Raw genomic sequence first — 19,902 nt, forward strand, 5'->3', positions numbered from 1 at the left:
ATGAGGAGACCTCTCCTCCTGCTCCCAACCTGTCTGTTTATCAGTAAAGAGTAATAAGTTGACACTTGCAGACCCTCTTGATCCAGAGACTGTAGTACTTTGACAATAGATAACACAAAGGTAACTAAAATAAGGCAGCAAAAAGGTATTAAGGCAAATCTACAGGCACAGTGAACTGGTCTGACTTGCTCCAGGTCACCTATCAGAGCACTACTGTCATTGTTTGCTTAGGGCAGCTAAATCCTTTAGCACACTCCAAGAGAGCCAAGATGGAAGAACATTTATTAAAAAGGTAATGGAAGAGAGCATAAATCTGTCACGCTGTTTGACTAACTTTTTAGAAGCATACTAAAACACAGGCAATTAAAAAAAAAATTGGTCTATAACATTTCTCTCCTTCACTACCTGCTCATAACCCTCCTAATCCCTAATTTATTCTTGATCTCCTATGCTGCCTGCACACAGGTGCTGCTGCAAAACTGAACAAGACAGAAGAACACCCAAAGACCTGGAGGGGTGGATGGGAATTGTGGACGTTGCTTGGACAGAGGTGTGAAGGGAACCTCTGCTGAGAGCGCATTGCTCTGAAATAATAGATTCGAGTCACCAGAGATTCCCTCACACTTAACCCACTGTTCTTTACAGCCTACACATTAACTGATTTGGTAATGTGTAATAGCAGGTACTGCAGTGTTTATGGCCTGTTAGGAAGCCAGAGTTTCTCCCTCTCCCTTTTTCTTCTGGTTGATCTTAAAATTCCTCCTGCTCTTGCTTTGGATGTGAATTCTTACAGGGTAAAGGTTAAAATAAAAATAATAATAAAAAAAAGAAATAAACATTAAGTCACAAAGTCTTGAAATGTTATTGCAATTTATATATGGCTGAGAATAAAAACGTGTCTGCTTTCTCTGGGAACACACCCACTTGCAAACAGAGACCTTTATAAAAATTCTCCTTTATTACCTCGATGGGGGAAAAAAATATCAAAGATTGATTTTCTTTTTATGGCTATTATTAACCTTTTGTTACTGGCCAAAAATAATCTGGTTAGAACATGTGCAATGCATCAAAGAGAAAAAAGAGAAGAATTTAAGAGAAAAATGAATGCTCGGGGAAAAAAATTATGATGATTCTCCCTTCTGTCTTTTCTTCTAAGAGTCAGACTTTACCTCCAAAGGAATGAGACAGGTGTCAAAGAGAAGAGATGTTTCAGACAGAGCCCAAAACCATCTCCAGGATGCCAGGGTGACGGAACAGGTTGATCCAACTTCTCTGCAGTTTCAGTGCAAAGCTGTTCCTGTATGTATCCAACACATCACTCACGAGATCTGACTGAAGGGTGATGGACAGGGTATGCAAAGCACCCCTTCGTACTGGCTTCACTGCCCCCTTCTGTGTAAGGAAAAACTCCTGTAAAATCCATTAAAACCGAAACCCCGGAGATCTAAGCATGAACATATGTTTGTCACCAGGTGCCACAGAGCTGTCCTTCCTCATACCATCCCACCAGCACCAATTCTGCCCAGGAAAGGGCAAAACAGACCTTTTTTTACAACAATTTCATGTGTGTCTAAGTACCAACACTGCTATTTGTGGGTAGGAGAGCAGAGCCAATAAGAGCCACGCAGGTAAAGAGCAGTCAATCATAATTTCACAGAAATACATTAGATAATTATTTCTGAACACAATCAAATCTACACAACTCAGCTCTTAATTGCACCAAGTTGACAAAACTGGGAGCACTGACTCACTGGTACAGACAGACCCAAGCTGGTTGGCTGGAAGGAACCACTTGCAAAGCAGTTGCTGAACCAGTGTAGGACAAAACCTGGGCTATTCAGGTACCCTAAAACTGCTGCTAGTTAAGCTCACATGTGTGGGGGAAAACTGTGGTGGCTAAAAATTCTGTATTTTTCCAAGGCTACCTTTTTGGATGTTCTTATAATAGAATCATAGAATAGTTTGGGTTGGAAAGGACATTAAAGATCATCTTGTTCCAACACCCCTGCCATGAGCAGGAACACCTTCCATTAGCCCAGGTTGCTCCAAGCCCTGTCCAACTTGGCCTTGAACACTTCCAGGGATGCGGCAGCCACAGCTTCTCTGGGCAACCTGGGCCAGGGTCTCACCACCCTCACAGGGAGGAATTTTTTCCTGATATCTAATCTAACCCTACTCTCTGTCAGTGTGAAGTCATTCCCCCTTGTCCTGTCACTCCAGGCTCTTGTAAATAGTCCCTCTCCACCTTCCTTGCAGGCTCCCTTCAGGTACTGGGAGGCTCCAATTAGGTCACTCCAAAGCCTTCTCTACTCCAGGCTGAGCAATCCCAACTCTCTCAGCCTTTCCTCATAGCAGAGGTGCTCCATCCCTGTGATCATCTTGGTGGCCTCCCCTGGACTGGCTCCAACTGGGGTCTCACCAGAGCTGAGCAGCTTTTCTGTGATAAGTACCCTGAGAAAACTTGCTATGGAGTATATTGGAAGAATTCAGCTTCATGTGAAACATTTGGTCAGGAGGCTCTGTAACACATCAATCAAATTCAACTTTGTATTCCTTTCTTACCTGGATGTTGACATCAGCAGAGTGCTGTAACAGTGCTGAAACCAGCTCCTTGTGTCCTCTGTCACATGCCCAGTGGAGCAGAGCCCGGCCCTGCAACATCCAGGGGAAAAATTAACAAAGCCAGGCAAAAAAAACCCACAAAGAATCAGTCTTGCTAATAAGTATTGAGCACCGATAACCAAATTAACACAGAGTTAAAAGACAAAGTAAAAAAATAATGTTAGTATGCAGCTTATTATTCCTTGTGATTTGAACTTAAAAATAATGCTTGAAAAGTGAAAAGTGACACACAGTTCAATTTTTCATTAATTTAGCACTAAGCCCACAAGCCAGCAAAAAACTTAGAGAGGAAAAACAGGAAAGCATGAAACACAGGAGCCATGACATGATTTTTTTTCCTGTACAGATTTGGGATTTTGGCACCTCTGACTTTTCTGGGAGCAACGACTTACACAATAAGGATAGGATTTTCAATGCTGCCTAAGTCACCTGGATGCCAAGTTCCCAAAAGCTCATTCCTCTGGCAGGTCCAAAGCACTTAACCCACAGGTCCTGTCTTTGCTGCAAGAGAAGATTAAAACTGGGCGTCTGGGCAGGCATCACCCACAACTGTCCCCTCTCAGCTCTGCAACATGGGCTGCTGCATCCGTGCCTCTGCCCCCTCCCAGACCTTTGCAGTTTTCTTCCCATCCGTTTTCTACAGTTGTCTGCCACCATGGGAAGGGATACAATGGAAGTACAGATCACCCTGCCTGCTAAAGATATGGGAAGAAGCTTAGGATCCCTGAGAAAGGGAGATCAAAGTAGTCTGAGATAGATTTTCTTCTTTGTTTACTACGCACACACGGTAAATTATACTTACTGTTCCTATTAGGTTCTCCTGGTTTGCAGGGGAAAACTTGGAAATCACCCCGCAGATAACCAGGAATCACACCTCATAAGTTGTGACACCATCAGACTGACCTGTGTTTTCCAGTAGGCCACAGAAAACAGTCACAGACCCTCACAGATGAAATCAGTTAAATTAGCCCATGCCTGATTATAAATCTCTTGACAGAGCAGTGAGGAACAAGGTGAGCGACTCATTTATCTGCTAATGGGGACTGTGAGCCAAATTTCCTGACCACGGTGCCAGAAAGCAGGAGGGGCAGAAGATACCTGTGATCAAAGCTCACGCTGCTTCTGCTGGATGTTCTTGGGCAGGGCAGCAGAGGTAGAACATGATTTTGAGTCAGGAAATGCACACGTTTTGACCCAGTAAGTAATTAATTTTTGTAACACATAATTTTAATGTTACACTAATTAACCTTGAATTACAATGAATTTTCTGACAGTGACTTTCTATGGAAGCACTGATGACATCCATGGGCCATTTAATGATTAATGTTCTTGCACTCAATGCCACTATTGAAGTCTACAAGGGGGAAAGAGTACAATTTAAAACAAGGGGTAAACATGGAAAGATCCTTAATTCATGTTTAGCATCCTTAACTCATCTCTGGACTGGTAATTACTTAAGAGTTAGGATTTTAGTTGGACAAATACCAACTTTTTTTGTGCCACAGATGTTTATGTCGAAAGAAAGAAGCACTATGTGCAATATGTATAATAGCAATAAATACTTCAACAGATGATTTCAGTTTCTTTATATATGTGTAGAGGAATAATACCATAATTATACATACAGTAATTACACAAGTGTAATTACACAAGTGTAATTACTGTGCAATTACATGATATAATAAAGGCATTTCTATATTTTTAATCAAAATTAACATTACAGATTAGTGGCTATAATAAGTTGGTTTGCTTTTGTCTCTGGACAAGCAGAATCTCATTTTACTGGTGCTGAACTTGGCTGAGACCAATAAAGGAAAACCAACAGTTAATTCTGACAGCTCAGGGGTACCACAGCACCGTGCAGCTGGTCTTGCCCATGACACTGGAAGGCTGGTTCTGCTGCACATGCTGCCTTCTGAACAAGGCAAAAACCTGAAGCCTGACCATCTACAGTCATTAAAAATCTCCTTGTGCTATTTGCAGGAGTATGGATTTCAAGCCTTGGGCCAATTCCACTTTGGGTAATTACACTCTGCTTACCTATATATTTTCTCTGCAATTCTAAATGGATACAGTATTTTCTAATTAGTGCCTTAAATGGCTCTGCATTGTAATTGTGCACTATTAAATAGCTGACATGTTCTACCCAAGAAATGTCTGCATCCTCGCAGCCACGCCCTCGACAAAGGGTGTAAGGGACTTTGGAGACCTCCTGTGCAAGAGCACACCATGAGATGTGGGAGTAAAGACACCTGCAGAAGAATCTCAACCTACTTACTGCGTGACAAAAAGCATCTGTATTTAAAACAGTTGGACTCTATGATCTTAGAGGTCTTCTTCAACCTTAATGATTCTATGAAAACTAGATAATATTCACTACTGTTTGCATAGCATCAGGCAAATTAACAACAATCAACAGTTCTAGCTAATGTACTTAGGCAGCTATACAGCCACAAAGTCTATTTGTTTCTCATATCTTCCTTAAAATAAGCCTTAGGGATAAGAAACTTAAACTGAATTTACAGTCCAGCCTTTTGTATAGCATGGATATCACCTCTGAATGCTGCAAAATTATTTAGTCCACACAGCTGCTGCTTTGGATCAGCACATAACATGTGCTTGTGTGTTTAAATAACATGGCAGAAATCTTAAGAGCCACAGATTGAGCTTTCCCAAAACAATTCCCACATGGCTGTTTCATTAAGCAGTGAGAGATTCAGAGCAACATGAATAATTTCACGTAGGGAAGAACTGCAGCAGTGAGGTCTTGACTAGACGCAATCAAACACCAAGGTACTCCCTCCTTGCAATTCAAACACGACAGTTGTTGCAGAAGTTACTTGAGAGGATGCATTTTCCCCAGCCTTTGAAGTATTTAATAAAAAAAAAAGCATAAAAATAGCCCCACTGCACTAACCCTGCCTCTTAAATCTTCCGTGCTTTGCCTGGCTAACCGCTGCCAGCTTGGCCAGCTTCTGCAGCAGCTTCTCAAGCCAACAGCACATCAATTCTGCTCAGCTCCAAGTCACAGGGTGTTCACAAACAAAGCACAGGACAGGGATTTGTCTCTGATATACCGAGTCTCGGCAGACAAATGGATGGGAATGATTTTCACATCAATTAGCTGGAGCACAGAAAGGGGAGAACAAAGCCAAACCGAATGGATGTGCTACAATATTAAGCTATACTTCTAGGCACGATGTTTGCAGCGGTAATGGCTGTATAGCAGTGAGGCACTCTAACTTGTGGTGTTTTATTAGCAGTAATTAAGAAGAGATAGATATCTATCTAGAGAGAATGACTGCATCCCTCTGTGACAGCAGAAACAGTGAATGGAAGGGCTGTTGTTGCAATTATACAGGTAAACTTGATTTGGAAGTGAATCCCTTTCAGAGCTCTGAAACGTCTGGTGAAGTTTTTCTAATGGGAGCAAGCCTGTAAATCCAGAAGTATGTGATCCTCCTTCAAATTCATTTTTTCCCCTGTCCTTTCCTTGGCAAGCTGGCACCAATTTGGCACTTGCTGTCTCAAAAGCACGGGGACTGGGGACTAAGTGAGCAACTTGTCAGATGCCTCTCATTAAAGTTTTGGCAACGACTTAAAACACTGCACACAGGTAATATGTTTGTTTACTGGGATTTATCCAACAATTAAAAAAAAGTTATCTAGCTACAACCTCCACAGTCCTCGGCACAAATTACACGAGCAATTCATCTCTGCCTTTGAGCAGCTCCTGGTTTGTTAGAAGTTGAAGAAACACTGTTCTCGCAAAGGCAGCAAGTGAGCCACACTCCCAGGATGTGCCTGGGGCGACTTCACAGCCACAGGACATTTCTTATGCCATTAGTCCTGCTGACATATGCAAGGGAAACAGGTTGCTTTAGTCTGTGCTACTTATAAGTGAGTGCAAGCTATTCTGTTGAACTCTGGGCAATTTAGACACAGTAAATGGAAGCTCGTACATGATTACTGTCATTAGATTCTTTGTTTAATTCCAAATTGAAGTTTATTATATCTGAACTGTTAGCAGGCATGCTGGTCTGAACGCTGTACATGAAGAGCTTTATGTCTTATGTGGAGAAGACCACTGATGCTTTGGAAGTTTCCAAGTGCATCTCTCTAAACCCCTTTCTGAAATCCTTTTGCTTCGAGTCAGTTGGCTCATCCCCCACTTTACATTTTAATTCTTGATTTCTTCTCTCCTTTCGCTGACTTATTTCAAGTTTGCATAAAATGGGGGGGGTACTAGTGGATGCAGTACTAACATATCACATAAAAACAAAATCTAAACACCCTACAACCTCAGCCAGGTCTTTATTGTTCAAGGCAAGGATGAGCCGAGTGTCTTTGCAGCTTAGCACGAGCCTATTTGGTGCTTCAGTAGATTTTGTTTCATTACAAGTTAACTCTTCGTATGTATCCCTGTGCCATTTTAAATTTATAGGTATTTAAATCAAAGGACTGACACCGTGAGTTATGTTCAGAGGCCAGGTGAGGCAGCTTTTAGATACAGCAGGATGTATTTACACAGTTACACTAAAATAGTTAATAAAAATGACAAGATTATGCTTGCACACACTTCACTCTATGAAAGGATCGGTCTGGCATATCTCTAGTCTAAAAGGGGTTCTAAAACTTCAAACAACCTGCATGATATTAGAAAATAAGTTACCCTCCAGACTGGGAAGAACATGTTTGGATACCAAACCACACTAGTAATGGTTTCAGCTCCTTAACATATCAGGAAATAAGTATTTTTTTCACATTTTTGTTTCTGGTATGCTATTTTTTGGTTTTTTTGGACCAGTTAGGGTTAGCCTAAAGAAGTCAGTACTTGCCAAAAAAAAAAGGGTTTTCACTTCTCTATTTGCACATTTGCTGGGGTAAACCAAAATTGTTGAAGCTGTGAGAATTTCATATATAGAGGAATTCTGCACTAGTGTCACATCCCACGAGCCCTTCACCAGTAGGCAGGTGCTTTTGGCTCCTGCCTTTGCTGAAGCAATTCCCTACTCTGCAATAGTCATGTGCTAATATCCATTAGCAACAGGATTATCCATTAGAAATAGGACTTCTCTTACATCAGGACTCATGGATAATTCCCAAGAAGGATGTGTCACCTGGCAGTTTTCAGATCTGGCTTAATATATTTTACACAGTTTAGATATTTCAGCTATCTTTCACAAAATATTTTGTTTTTTAAAAATCAAACTTTCTTTGGCTGAAAACAAGCCCATTTGTTGCTTGAACAGCAAGGAAGGTACCAGCTTCTGAACGCTGCTCACCACAAAAGAGCACCTTGCCAGTGGGAACAAAGCAATGTTAACATGACATTATTATACACTTATTGCAAGCGTTTGATCCCAAAAATGAGCTCTTTTTTAATGAAAGGACTGCAGTTGTATTCTGTGGGACTGCCCTGGACATTCCCCTCTGTAGCCTGTGATCAGCAGGAGGAGGGATGGAGCTCAGGACCGGTGCTGTAGCAGTGACTGTGTGGCACATGACAGTTTCAGTTCATTGAATTTATGATGTGAAATTCCAGCCCTGATCGTGAACACCCTCCCTCCTCTCCTCTGAAAATTAATTCACATGAATTCCTGATTAATAATAAAAGACCCTGCCATCAGCATTCAGAGCCCCAGCCGGGGCTGTCATGGCTCAGAGGGCAGAAATCTGCTTAGAGCTACAGGAGAACCCAACTGAATTTGTGGCGTCTCAGTCTATGAATGTCTAAGCACTTCATCTGTTCACCACAACACAACGTGCTGGAAGGCAGTGGGCAAAAAGAGCTGTGCACAGGCTGGACCAGGAGCAGGGATAGGTGGCAGTGTGCAAGCACAGAAACCAAGGTGACAAACCTGGTACAGCCACAGTTCCTGTAGGATTAACATGAAACTGTCCACACTGGGACAGTTGCTCTTACCAAGAAAAAGATCAAGCCAATCCACAGTTTTAGACAAGCTTTTTCTTGGGAGTTTCTGGCAACACCTGTAGTATCTCCCTGTGGAGAAATGGTGTTTTGAGTTTGATGAGGAGAGAAAGACCTGATGATGTCATTATTTTTGTGAAGCTGGAAAGCCAGTGTCACTCATTTGCCCTCCACCTGGGAATGATGAAAAGCTGGTGGCATGACAGAAATCCTACTTCAAGTCTGAACAGAGGTCATCAGCCAAAAAAAACCCCCACATTTCCCTCACTTCCTAACTCTGATCATATTTAGTATACAAAGTGGGGAAAGGGAAGTATTCAGGAGATCTTATTCTGCAAGTGGCTGCTGAAAATAACATAGAAAATAAGTGTCTGATATGCTAAAGCATCACAGTTACTACATCCACACACTACTAGAAATCCAGTGGAAAGCTGTTTTCCAATAGATTATCCCTGTCTGAATGACCAAGTGTTTGTCCAACTGTTACAGTACCTTGTTATAACAAACCCAACTAGGGAATTTTAAAAAGAAGTAGCACTGAATTAATACACAACACAGTTAAAAGATTAATGGTTCCTTTTTCTCCATACCTCCTCATCTGTGACGTTCACATCCACTTTTTTTGATTGAATGGCTTTGGTTACATAGTCAATGTTGTTTTCTCTGCAGTAATCAAAAATGTTCTTGTCCTCTTCCCTATTCAGGAAACAAAAGCAAAGAAGCACCGTGTTACTGCACAACACAAAGGCCACATACACATCACATGTTCATTTCAATGACATTTCAATGCTGTCACTGGACTGAAACAGGCACCTAGTACTGCACATGCAAAATAATGTGGTTTTTTTCTCCCAAGTTAGGAGACAGAAGATCCTGCTTCCTAGAAAAACAAAGGTTTTTAGCAGTATTATGTCCAGACAAAAGTCAGCTTACTCCTGTGAAATGGCACAAGAAATGTATGAAGTTAGCCAGAAAAATCCATGTTTGAGTTCTGGTATAAATCACTGCAATCCCACAGAAGAGAAAGGGCTAAAGCTGCTCTTCCTCTGGGTCCCAGCCACTCTGTGTCCCACAAAAGCCCTGCCTGATGCCCATCCATCTCGGACAGTGGCCTGGACAAAACAGCAGAGCAAGCAGGACACATGCAAAGCAATCTGGCTGATTACACATTGGATCCTGGACGTAACACCAGCAGGTGCTCACTTAGGACTGCTTGCAGGCAGGAAGATCCAATTGTGGTGTCACGAGAGCCTGAGTCACACCTATAGCTTCTTCTAGAGATAAAAGCAATACCCTGGCTTCAGACACACTAAAGCTTCCCTCCTCACCAGCCAAAACAAACAGAACCTCCAATGAAGTTAAGACCTTTCCCAGATTCTTAAAAGAATAATACCTTTAGGTTTAAATACACTGATCCCACTGTGTTGCTAACAGGGAATAAAGAAAAGAGGCCACAGGTTTTACCAAAATAAGCCAAAAGCCCACACACTCCCCTCTCTTTCTGGTTTCCAAATGAAAACTGTGGTTCAAATGAACCCATCAGTGTTGCTAAGGGACTTGGCAGCTTCACGAGAGTTAAACACAGAGTCGCTGCCTCACGACATCCCCAGTTTTCAATCACCTTAACTTAAGACCATCTGGATGTTCAGCAGAACTCAGACTGACAGCCTCAGCTACTTGTAAAAATGGGAGGTTGCTGGAGCTGGTCAGACCCAGTCAGGAGGTCATTCTGTTGTGGGCCTTTTGGGCAGGAGAAATCCAACAGTGCAGTCTGAAAACTGATGAACTGGTGCTAAAAGGCAACACTCCTCCTATTCATCTGCACTGCTCTTGAACCTCACAGGCTGAATAATGTCAGGAGAAGGGAAAGTAAAATCTAAATAATATTTGTATTTCTGAGCAATGGATTACAAACAAAAGGGCTGCTCTTTCACCTGCAATCCCCAAAAAAAGAAAATACCAATGCCACCAAGACCACGTCCCCTGCTCCCATCAGGGCAGGCAGAGCTCCATGACATGCCTTTGACTTTGTCTTTGATTGTTATGCATCTAATTCCTCAGACCTTCCTTCCTTGGTGCCAGAAAAAAGTGGGAAAAAGTGCTGACACTCTCTCCAGCAGCAGATCACTACTTTCTCCAAAGAAGTCACTTCCTCTGACCTCCCTCTCACCTTGCTCTCTTAGTAGCACTGGTCTCCAGCACATCACCCTTATTTTTCCTTGCAGACAACTGAGTTGCACCTTTCTAGTGAAGAGCTGGGAGCCACACAAGATTTCACACTCTGTGTTCAGGCCTAGGGACACTACAGAAGTCTCCCAGTTTCTTAACCAGTCTGTCATGGACTCATTTGTTGGTAGAGGTCTTACCCACTCACTACACACAAGCTCCTGGGAAACAGGTCACTGCATGCTTTAGATGCAATTACCTTGAATTCCGGGGGAAAAAAGAACCTCATGGTGGGATTAGAAAAGGCAAAAGCTTGTACTGCTCGAGATGGAGCTTGACAGACTCATGATGGAGGTCATGAGACATGCCTGCCCCTACTAATAAGGGCTGATTTGATATGCTGGGAAGTCCCTCCAGTCCCACCTTGTTAGTCCATCCTCTCCAACACACCCTTGGCTGCTGACAGCAGCCTTTTGGGAGAAGTTGCTTTTCAGACAACGCTGTGCAGTAACTTGGCTCCCCACTGCACAGCCACACACCTCTCATTTATAGCAGATCACTCTTTTTTCCATTACACCAAAGCAAACCCCAGTGTCTCCTTGCTAGAGAAGTCCACGACAGTCCTCAGTTATTCCTGGGTGATTTTCCATGTCACAATCATGAGCTCGGGCTGTACCCTCCATCCCTCCATCCCTGACAGACCTCACATGGCAGCACCAGAGGCACCAGCAAGTATCTGGCAGCAATAAAGCACCTGACTGTGCTCCAGGGGGAGTGTGTGCAGGGCCTGTGCCAGCAGAGAGGGCACTGCAACCCTGATGTACCAAACCCAGCCCATCTTTCCACCACAGCCTCCAGACAGGACTTTTACAGTCTTTTTCCAAGGATATTATTGTCTGCAAGGGGAAAATGACCTGACACAGCTATTTGGATATGATTTAGCTTTCTGGAATAACCAACTCTGCAAATGCTCTATATATCCCCCTTCCAAAAAACCACTTTTCTTTCAGAAGTCTCCACAATGGAATTAATCCAGAATACCAATTTCCCCACCTGAAGATAAGGTTTCGGGAAATTTCGTCCTTCTGCTCCACATTTATTTCTCAAGCTTTAAACCACTGCCCTGCTCCTGATGCCCTCTTTCAAAAAATTAAACATATATCATATCCAACTTTTCTATAAATATTAACAAAGAGAAACAAGCCCTTTCCTGAATACATTTGAGGGAAGTCCACACAGTCACAACAAAGACATTTTACCTACAAATAAAACAGTCACATGAAGCTAGACTCCAGACAATTAAAACTATGCAATCTAGACACAGGCCAAAACCATGAGGGGACACTGAGAAAAGGGCTCAGAGGAGTTAAAACCAGATTTTTGGAGGGATCAGTACTAGCAAAAACATTCCCCTTGAATGGTGTGAATGGAATAAAGACAAGTTACTGTTATTTGCTAACTTTGCATTTAAAACCATACAGGACAAATAAGAAACACAGCTTGAAAACTTGGCAACTCAGTTTTTTCCCTCCCTTTATTTCACATGTGTGTATGTATTCATACTTAATAATCCCTCCACTGTAGTAGCTACAAGAAAACAAAAAGGATGTAATGTTTTTATCAGACCTGTTCCCAGCAGGAATTTGCACTCCTCATAAAACTGGTAAGAGTTGACAGGAAGGCCCAGAAACTGGTTAAAACAGTATAAAACCAGACAGAAGCACGTCAGAAATACAGAAGTAAGTGACAGTGCAAAAACATTGCTCAGATAATGCTATGAGGGAAACAACCCATAGCATTTCCATCAGTATTTTCAGAAAAATCTCAATTCATGTAAAAAACAGAGTATTCAGCATATCTGAATGGATGGGAAAGACCACGAAACTCAACCTAATGGAGATGTGCACAGTTATTTAAAACTTGTAGCTAAAAGGAAGACTTGGATGCAATTTTCTTTCCGTGTCAGATTGTTGAGCCAGGAAGGAGCCTTCAAGTCAGTGATCACTTGATACTCAGTAAAGGCAGTGACTGTGTTTACATCTATTTCCTGAGGAGGGTCAGAGGGTTTCTCTTCTCCCTTGCTGACACATGTTCAGCCCCCAAAGCTGTTTTCTCCTGCTCTCCCCCATCCCCAGTAAGAGATGCTAATTCTGATCTAACAATGAGTTGAAGCGTACCTGTTGCCTGCAAGTAACACACGGGCAGCTTTTTCCATCCTTGAATAAAAGGATGTGGAAGAACTTACACCAAGCCCATCTTTCCCCCAAGTTTGGAAGGCTTCGCAAGCCTTCTCCACAAGCTATCCAAAACACACGTATTGAGCCAACAGTTTTTAAACAGCTCATGGAAAAGATCTGGTGCTGGTTGATCAGGCTTCACCTCCTTCTTACCTGGAGTGTTATAAACCTCCTTGCCACCGAGGCTGCCACTAAAAAGGGCACAGAAGAGACTTGACATGCAGACATTTTACCCTCGCGCAGAGAACATCCTCCAGGTTTGCCCCGTGCCCTTCCTCCCCCCTCGCAGGTTACCTCCAGCGCAAAGCTCAGGGCAGAGGGCTGAGATCAGGTTCTACTTGGGGCGTCCTCACCCCTTTTCCCAGGGCTGGTCCAAGCCGTGTCCCAGTGGACTCGTCACGGAGCGGCCCCGGGTGCCGCTAACAGGTGGCTTTGCCCGTCTGGTTGGCACAACACTGCTGAGAGAAGAGGAGCGCGGCGGAGCGGGGCAGGACGCGTGCGGGGAGCCCAGAGACACACGCAACACTCACTGTTTATGTCAAGGCCCTCGGCCCCCAAGGGACCCATTTTCACATAATCTATAATTATCTCTTCGCTTTAATCGCCTCGTCACTTCTGAGGCTCTCCTGGGCACAGGAAGAGGAAAAGCTCATTAACTGAACCTTTTCTCCTCTCTCCAGCCACCCATAGCTTTTAATTGCTTGGTGTTGTTATTATCTATCAGTGCAACTGGGATCATTTTCATAAGAAAGGGTGGTGGGAGGGAGGAAGGCAGGAGCGGGTCCCTGAGGTACGCACCACAGACAAACCTTTGCTTTCTCAATTATTTATGCCAGCTGAGGTTTTACAAGCTGAATAAATCCATAACTCAAGTTTATTTTGAGCCGGCAGGCCGTCCCGAGGGAAGGGTTGCCCACTTGCCGGCACACTTGTGTGCTGTCCTCCGAGAGCCGCCGGGACATAGCGAGACATGTGTCATCCAATTCCCCACCCGCCACGCACACTTTGGCACATCAGCAGCAGCACCGGAGAGGAGGTGGCCGTGAAAACCCCAAATAGGAGCCTCCACTGAAGGATGAGCTCTCCCAGAGAGAAGGCAGGCCTATGCCCAGGCCCCCTTTGCACAACAAAGCAAAAGCCCCAAGGGTCACCGCTCCGGGGACAACAAAAAGGGAGGGAGCAATAAACTTGGCAATCGTCTTGAAGTCAAGAGATTTGCCTGCTGAACATCACCAGGAGAGCATCCATTACTAAATAACACTGACCTGAAAAAAACCCAAACCCCAGCTGCCTGTACCCGCAGGTGTTTTGTGTGAGGCGCCACGGCTGAGCACGCCAGGTCGCCTGGGTTCCACACAACCGGGAAAGCTCTTCCACAGGGATTGCACAGCCCGGCATTTACCCGAGCGGCAGACGTCTGTGGCACAGCCACCCACCCCCACAATACCACCACGAGCCCGTAATTCCCAACACAGCAGGGATGCTGGCTCCCACATCCCTGCAGCTTGGCACTTATTTCCAGTTTCAGCGTTCCCGAAAGCGAGCCCGGAGGGAGACAACAAAACCCCAACCGTGCTCCGGAGCACTGGGCTCGTCTCAAAACTGTTCCGAAGCACCATCCTTGCAATGGATGCTGGAAGCAGCTCTTTAAAATTCAGCAGCCTTTGTGCCTGACCACATGCAGCGACCTCTGGTATTTTCTGCCAAAACAGTTCATTTGTCTCGCACAACAACTAATCAATTCCCAGGGCCATCCATCACCGGGGCTCGTGCGAGCCGGCCCGGCAGCGGGGCCAGATGGCGGCTGCGTTAGTGGGATTAATACAATTCTGATAGATTACACGGCATCAGGCAGGTCCCAAACCCGAGGGGTGCCCGCCCCACGTCCCGATCCTAAACGGAGCCCCACTCGTGACCGGGGTTGCTCCCAAGCGTTAGGGGGAAGGGTGGAAGTTTCTACCAGGAAAGGGCTTCTTCAGCACCCCTCTGGATGGCAGAAGAGTAAAGCATAGCTCAGGAAGGCCTCTCTGCCAACTGGTAAATGTCATTCCCATGCCAGCATGCCAAGACTGCATGGAAGCAGCTCATGGCAGAGTGCAGGAGGGTTCCTCCAGCGGCAGTGCAAAGGGACATGGACATTTGGCAAAATTATTTCTCATAATAATTTCTCATTGCCAAGTCAAGGTTTTTGTTTGCTGAAAACACTTATAAACTGCTTCTCCTTCCCCTGGTTTTAAAAAAAAGCACCTGAAAAATAACTTCAAAGCTGAATTTGCAAGGCTATGGTATTTTCGGCATCTCCTTCAGTTTGTGTCTTGGATGAGATTTGTACTGGTAACACATCAGTCAACCTCAGCTCCCTGCTCATTTCCCACATTTGTGAAACTCTAATTATAGCGATTTGATCATGAAAAAGCTCCACTACAATGGCTTTGTTCTGGTAATAGCACCAGAAAAGAGACATAAAGCTTTATGTAGCAGTGAAAAAAAAAAAAGAAGAAAGAAACAAACCACCACTATACACATCCTGAAATCACAGATAATTTCTAAATCTTTCCTTCCAAGGGGAACCTCCAAGTCCCATCATCAGTCACCAGCACACAGGGTTTTTGTGTAATGCCCGAGGGGAGATAAGTGATTTGCAGAGAAGCCCAGAGGCAGAGCACTATGCTAATACATCCTGCAACTGCTCCCCATTACTCACTGGGGGTACTCGAGCTCTTTATTGCCAGGGTTTATTAATGACTCCTAATTGATGACCAGTGCCCAGCACCCCAAAGTAAATAACTGCTACGCCTCATTAGCTCAAGAGACCTTCTCCTGATTTGAGGATTGATCTATGAACACACAAATTGCACTGATTTAACCCAATCTCTTTCTAAATTGATTTAATTAGATCAGTGTAACCTGTTTCTATGGATGCCCTCGAATTTATTTGGAATCAGTGTGATGTATTTCTGCGAGCCAGACTGACCACTTTTCTATCTTGTTCTCAATCAGAAACATTTGAGATAATTAGTGATAAGGTAAAAATCAGGCCTGGCACTGGGTTCCTCCTACTGCTGATCCAGTTTCGGGCAGGATATGGTAACTCCACTTTGTCCAGCATTTATAGCTCTGCATCCTAAAATCCAAGCATTTCATTCCACAAGAGGAAGGTAAGCATTATTTATGCATAATTTTAGACACACAGTTTGAAAGCAATGGCACTGCTGCTTTGTTGGTAACTACTGCTGATGGCAAACTGGTGGTTTGTTCCATTTAAACAAAAGCCTCTTCCTATTTATTACGCAGTAGCAGCTTGGAGGATGTTAACTTTTTGATGAACTGTTCAAAAGCTCCTGGCAAGAATAAAACAAGTGATCCTGCTTAGGTGAACCTGCAAAACTCTGCACTTGCACCCTTGTCTACCTCCTGATGCAAGGTGAGGTTGTGACGATGTTCCAGATAGATTAGCAGCCTTTTCCTGCCTTTGCATCAGCAGAATCCTAAAGGGCATATGGTAGACTGTGTTTGGCAGAGTAATGCCTGCTGAGAAATTGCTTTCAGAGCTCAGGGCTGATGAGGACTCAAGTTTTACTTTTTAGTACAAAACAAAGGGGGTTTTTTTGCTTATTCTGATCTTCCTCAATATGATCCTGTAACAAGAAAATATTTATCCTATCGACAGCCCTGGGAAACAGAGACTAAAGCGGTTTGATTTATATCCCAGTTTTTGCAAGCTCGTCGTAAAACTTCAGTCAACCCACCATAGAAAACCCAGTCAATAAACAGTCTGCATCAAAGTCTCTTTTCTCAGGTAGTAGGTTGTGAGGTAGCACAAATGTACACACTGAACTTACAGCACGGGACTCACCTGTAATAATCAAAGTGTTAAAGTTTATGCTGGTTCAAGCTATTCAGTTTTATTTCTCTTTAAACATCTGCATGTTTTTCCTCCACAGAAAATGCCTTGTTTTTTAAGACTACATTCTGTTTTATGAAGTATTACTGAATGCTAACCTTATGTTCTTGTAAGTAACCACTCACAGGCTCACAAAAGTCACCTTTCTCAGGTGAGTGCTACAACTACCAAACTAATTCATGCTCTAGACAAATTTGGCCACCAAGCTGAATGTCTAGAGTCATTCTTCTTTGGTTCATCTGCTTGCAGGTTTGGTATCAGGGCAATCTTATTTAGGGCTATGCTTTTCTTATTATAATTATCACTTCAGGGATGTGCCTATACTTCCACATGTTTACTTCTTGTTCCAGCAAGGGAATGAACAGTAGACAGAAGTACTGAGAAATTTGAAGCTGTACAGCTCTGTGTGGGTGAGATGGTGGTGACACTTGCTCATTCCTATCTTGCAAGGAAGACATGGACGCCTGCAAGCCAAGCTGTGTTAATGCACCACATGAGTTTCCACTCTGCCAGCAGAGCCAGGACGCTTCATTGTGTCAGAGACAACATCTGCCTCATTTGTATGGACCACAGCTGTGCTTTGCTAAACACACAGCACATATATTCCTCATGGCATGTTTGGGAAAAAAGAGTATTTGGAACTGCACTTATCTTCAAGTCCTGCACCAGTCATGCTCTCATGGAAATAAAACCAAACATTTGGCAAGATTTAAGCTGGTCAAGCCAACCAGGGTGCTGCATTTCATACCCAAGAAAGGACACAGGTAGCACTTGGGATAGCCAAGACTGACAGCACTGTAGGGGTATGTTCCATTCCCAAAAGGAGAGCCGGAACAGGATTTAAACTACAGGGTCAAACTACGAGATCAAGGAGGTGGCTGAGACCTGCACTGACAGAGCAGGGAAGAAAAAAGAGCTTGTGTCTGCCAGAAGTGCCATTCCTCAAACACTGTGTTAAATCAAGGTCATATCTGACCACCTCTGGTCAAGGTCCAGGGGCAAGTTAAAGACGTGTTGGCTCCCCATGTGAGGGAAGGAGGCTATTCCTGGCCAGCTGCTCCACTTCACTATAAAGTGGACTGCAATCCCGAGGGAAATACCTGTGTTACTGCCAAGCACAAAAATGCCACCCTATTTGCTTACAACAGTTGTATCAATTCCTACCTGAGCTCCTTGCAAAGGGTTTGGAACCACCTGCTCAAGACTGGTTTGTGACAACAAGTCAAAGAAATGCTGTGTTGAGTTTTAACCCTTTGGGAAAGTTCTCATCAAGCTTGGGAGGCTATGTATAGAGAAATCAGGGTTTAACTTTTAATTTCCTGGGACTGAAATGATGCAAGACATTCAGTAAAAAATGGGGTCACATACACATAAATGGGTGACTGCAACATGACAGCAAACACTGCTCAAGAATTCACTCTTCTCTCTGACTGGAACAGTAGAAAACCAAACCAAACCAAAAACATCCAGCTGTCCTTATTCAGTAGGTTATGTCACTTGTTACTTGCACCTTGACAGTTTTAAATAGCAGCCACTCTAGTTCAGTAAATGCATTTCTGCTTTGCTAGCTGCAGAGGCCAGAAAAAAAAAAATTAATTTGATATAAGGTACAAACTCTCCCTGAAGGCAAACATTGTCCAACACTAAAACCTTCACTGAACAATCCCTAATGAACGTATTGGTAAAGAAATAACTATTTGAAAAAGGTAGTGTCTGAATAGCTTTCTATTAAAAATATCCAATATTACCTTTTTTTAGCCATATAACTGAAAAATGGGAAGCCTTGCCCTTCCCCCACATCTTGTGCTAGGGAAAGGTTACTACCTGGCAATGATACAGGCAGATATTGATTTAAATGATTATGGACCTGAAAAGTTCTTTCCTGTCATTTATTATCCTGTTGTAGTTGCCACCACACTTGTGCAATATTAAAAAAAAAAGCTTAGCAACATGACATTAGAAAAATACTGTTTTCAACTGAATTCCAGCATAGATAATCACCTGATTGTTTCTTCTTGATATAATGAGCTGACGACTGGTCCTCCAAATACAGTTTTGCTTTCCTTTGCCCTCTTCTCTGTTGTCTGAAAGAAAAAGAAAGATTGGTCCAGCATTCTGGTTCCCACCCCATTCCCAGCTTTCTGTCACTTCCCACCCTTTTCCCTGCCCCAGAGATGGGATCAGCCCTCTGGAAGCCTCATTTCACAGCAGACAGTGCCCCATGACTCCACTCCCTCCGGAACATCTGGTTGGATCTCTCAGCAAATGGGATCGATGCTCCTGTGAAGGTGGTCCAGAGGCTTGGCAGCCTCACCATCCCACTCACCACAAGCCACAGCGTTTCCTCCGCAGCATTCCCGGCCCCTTAGGACCCCAAATCCGAGCCTCTGTGAGGCAGCATAATGTTCTGTTACTAGATTGCAAAGCTTGCCTTTATAAATCTATTTAATATAGATTTAAAATTAAATTTTATAATGGGCAGCATTTCCAAATGATTTACTCCCAGGAACTCTAGGATTCTGAATGATTCCCACCATAATAGAAATGAACAATTAGAATAATGATTGATCGATACAGAGCCCCAGGCCTACCTTTTCAAAAAACCATCCTGCAGCTTGGGCTCTTCAATTGCCTGACTTTACACTGATGCCAGACTTTCAGTGCCTGCTGTCTGACAGCCTGACCCAATTAGGGGGTGCAGGGCATCAGAAACCCCAACTCTTCTACAACATGTAGTATTTTGGTTTTCAGGTAAGCAGTCCAAACTGGTTTGCAGTTTGCAACAGTAATTCCTTATAAAACCAGTCCATTAATTGCAACTTGCTGTTGTCAGTGGACAGGTCTGTGGCATTCTGTGGTGAGAGACTGTCACAGTTATGGTGAATAAAATCAGGAGCAAAGCTGCAGCCTCTAGAAGCCTCTCTGTAGCTGCAATACATCGAATCAGAGAATCACAGAATCCTGGAACGGTTTGGGTTGCAAAGGACCTTAAAGCTGACCATGTTCCAACCCCCTGCCATGGGCAGGGACATCTTCCACTA

The 19,902-nt window shown here is 43.6% G+C and overlaps 1 protein-coding gene across 1 annotated transcript in view; it reads right to left on the minus strand.

Moving 5' to 3' along the window:
• The window catches only part of ACBD6 (acyl-CoA binding domain containing 6), an 83,222-nt gene that overhangs the window by 38,121 nt on the left and 25,199 nt on the right, over positions 1–19,902 (minus strand). The window contains exons 4-6 of the mRNA XM_027658563.1: positions 18,863–18,945; positions 9,145–9,250; positions 2,563–2,652 (exon numbers count right to left, since the gene is read on the minus strand). Of these exons, the coding sequence (XP_027514364.1) occupies positions 2,563–2,652; positions 9,145–9,250; positions 18,863–18,945 (279 nt within the window). The remainder of the gene's footprint in view (positions 1–2,562; positions 2,653–9,144; positions 9,251–18,862; positions 18,946–19,902) is intronic.

Source organism: Corapipo altera, unplaced genomic scaffold, assembly GCF_003945725.1.
Source record: "Corapipo altera isolate COAL_440 unplaced genomic scaffold, ASM394572v1 79, whole genome shotgun sequence".
Taxonomy (NCBI): domain Eukaryota; kingdom Metazoa; phylum Chordata; class Aves; order Passeriformes; family Pipridae; genus Corapipo; species Corapipo altera.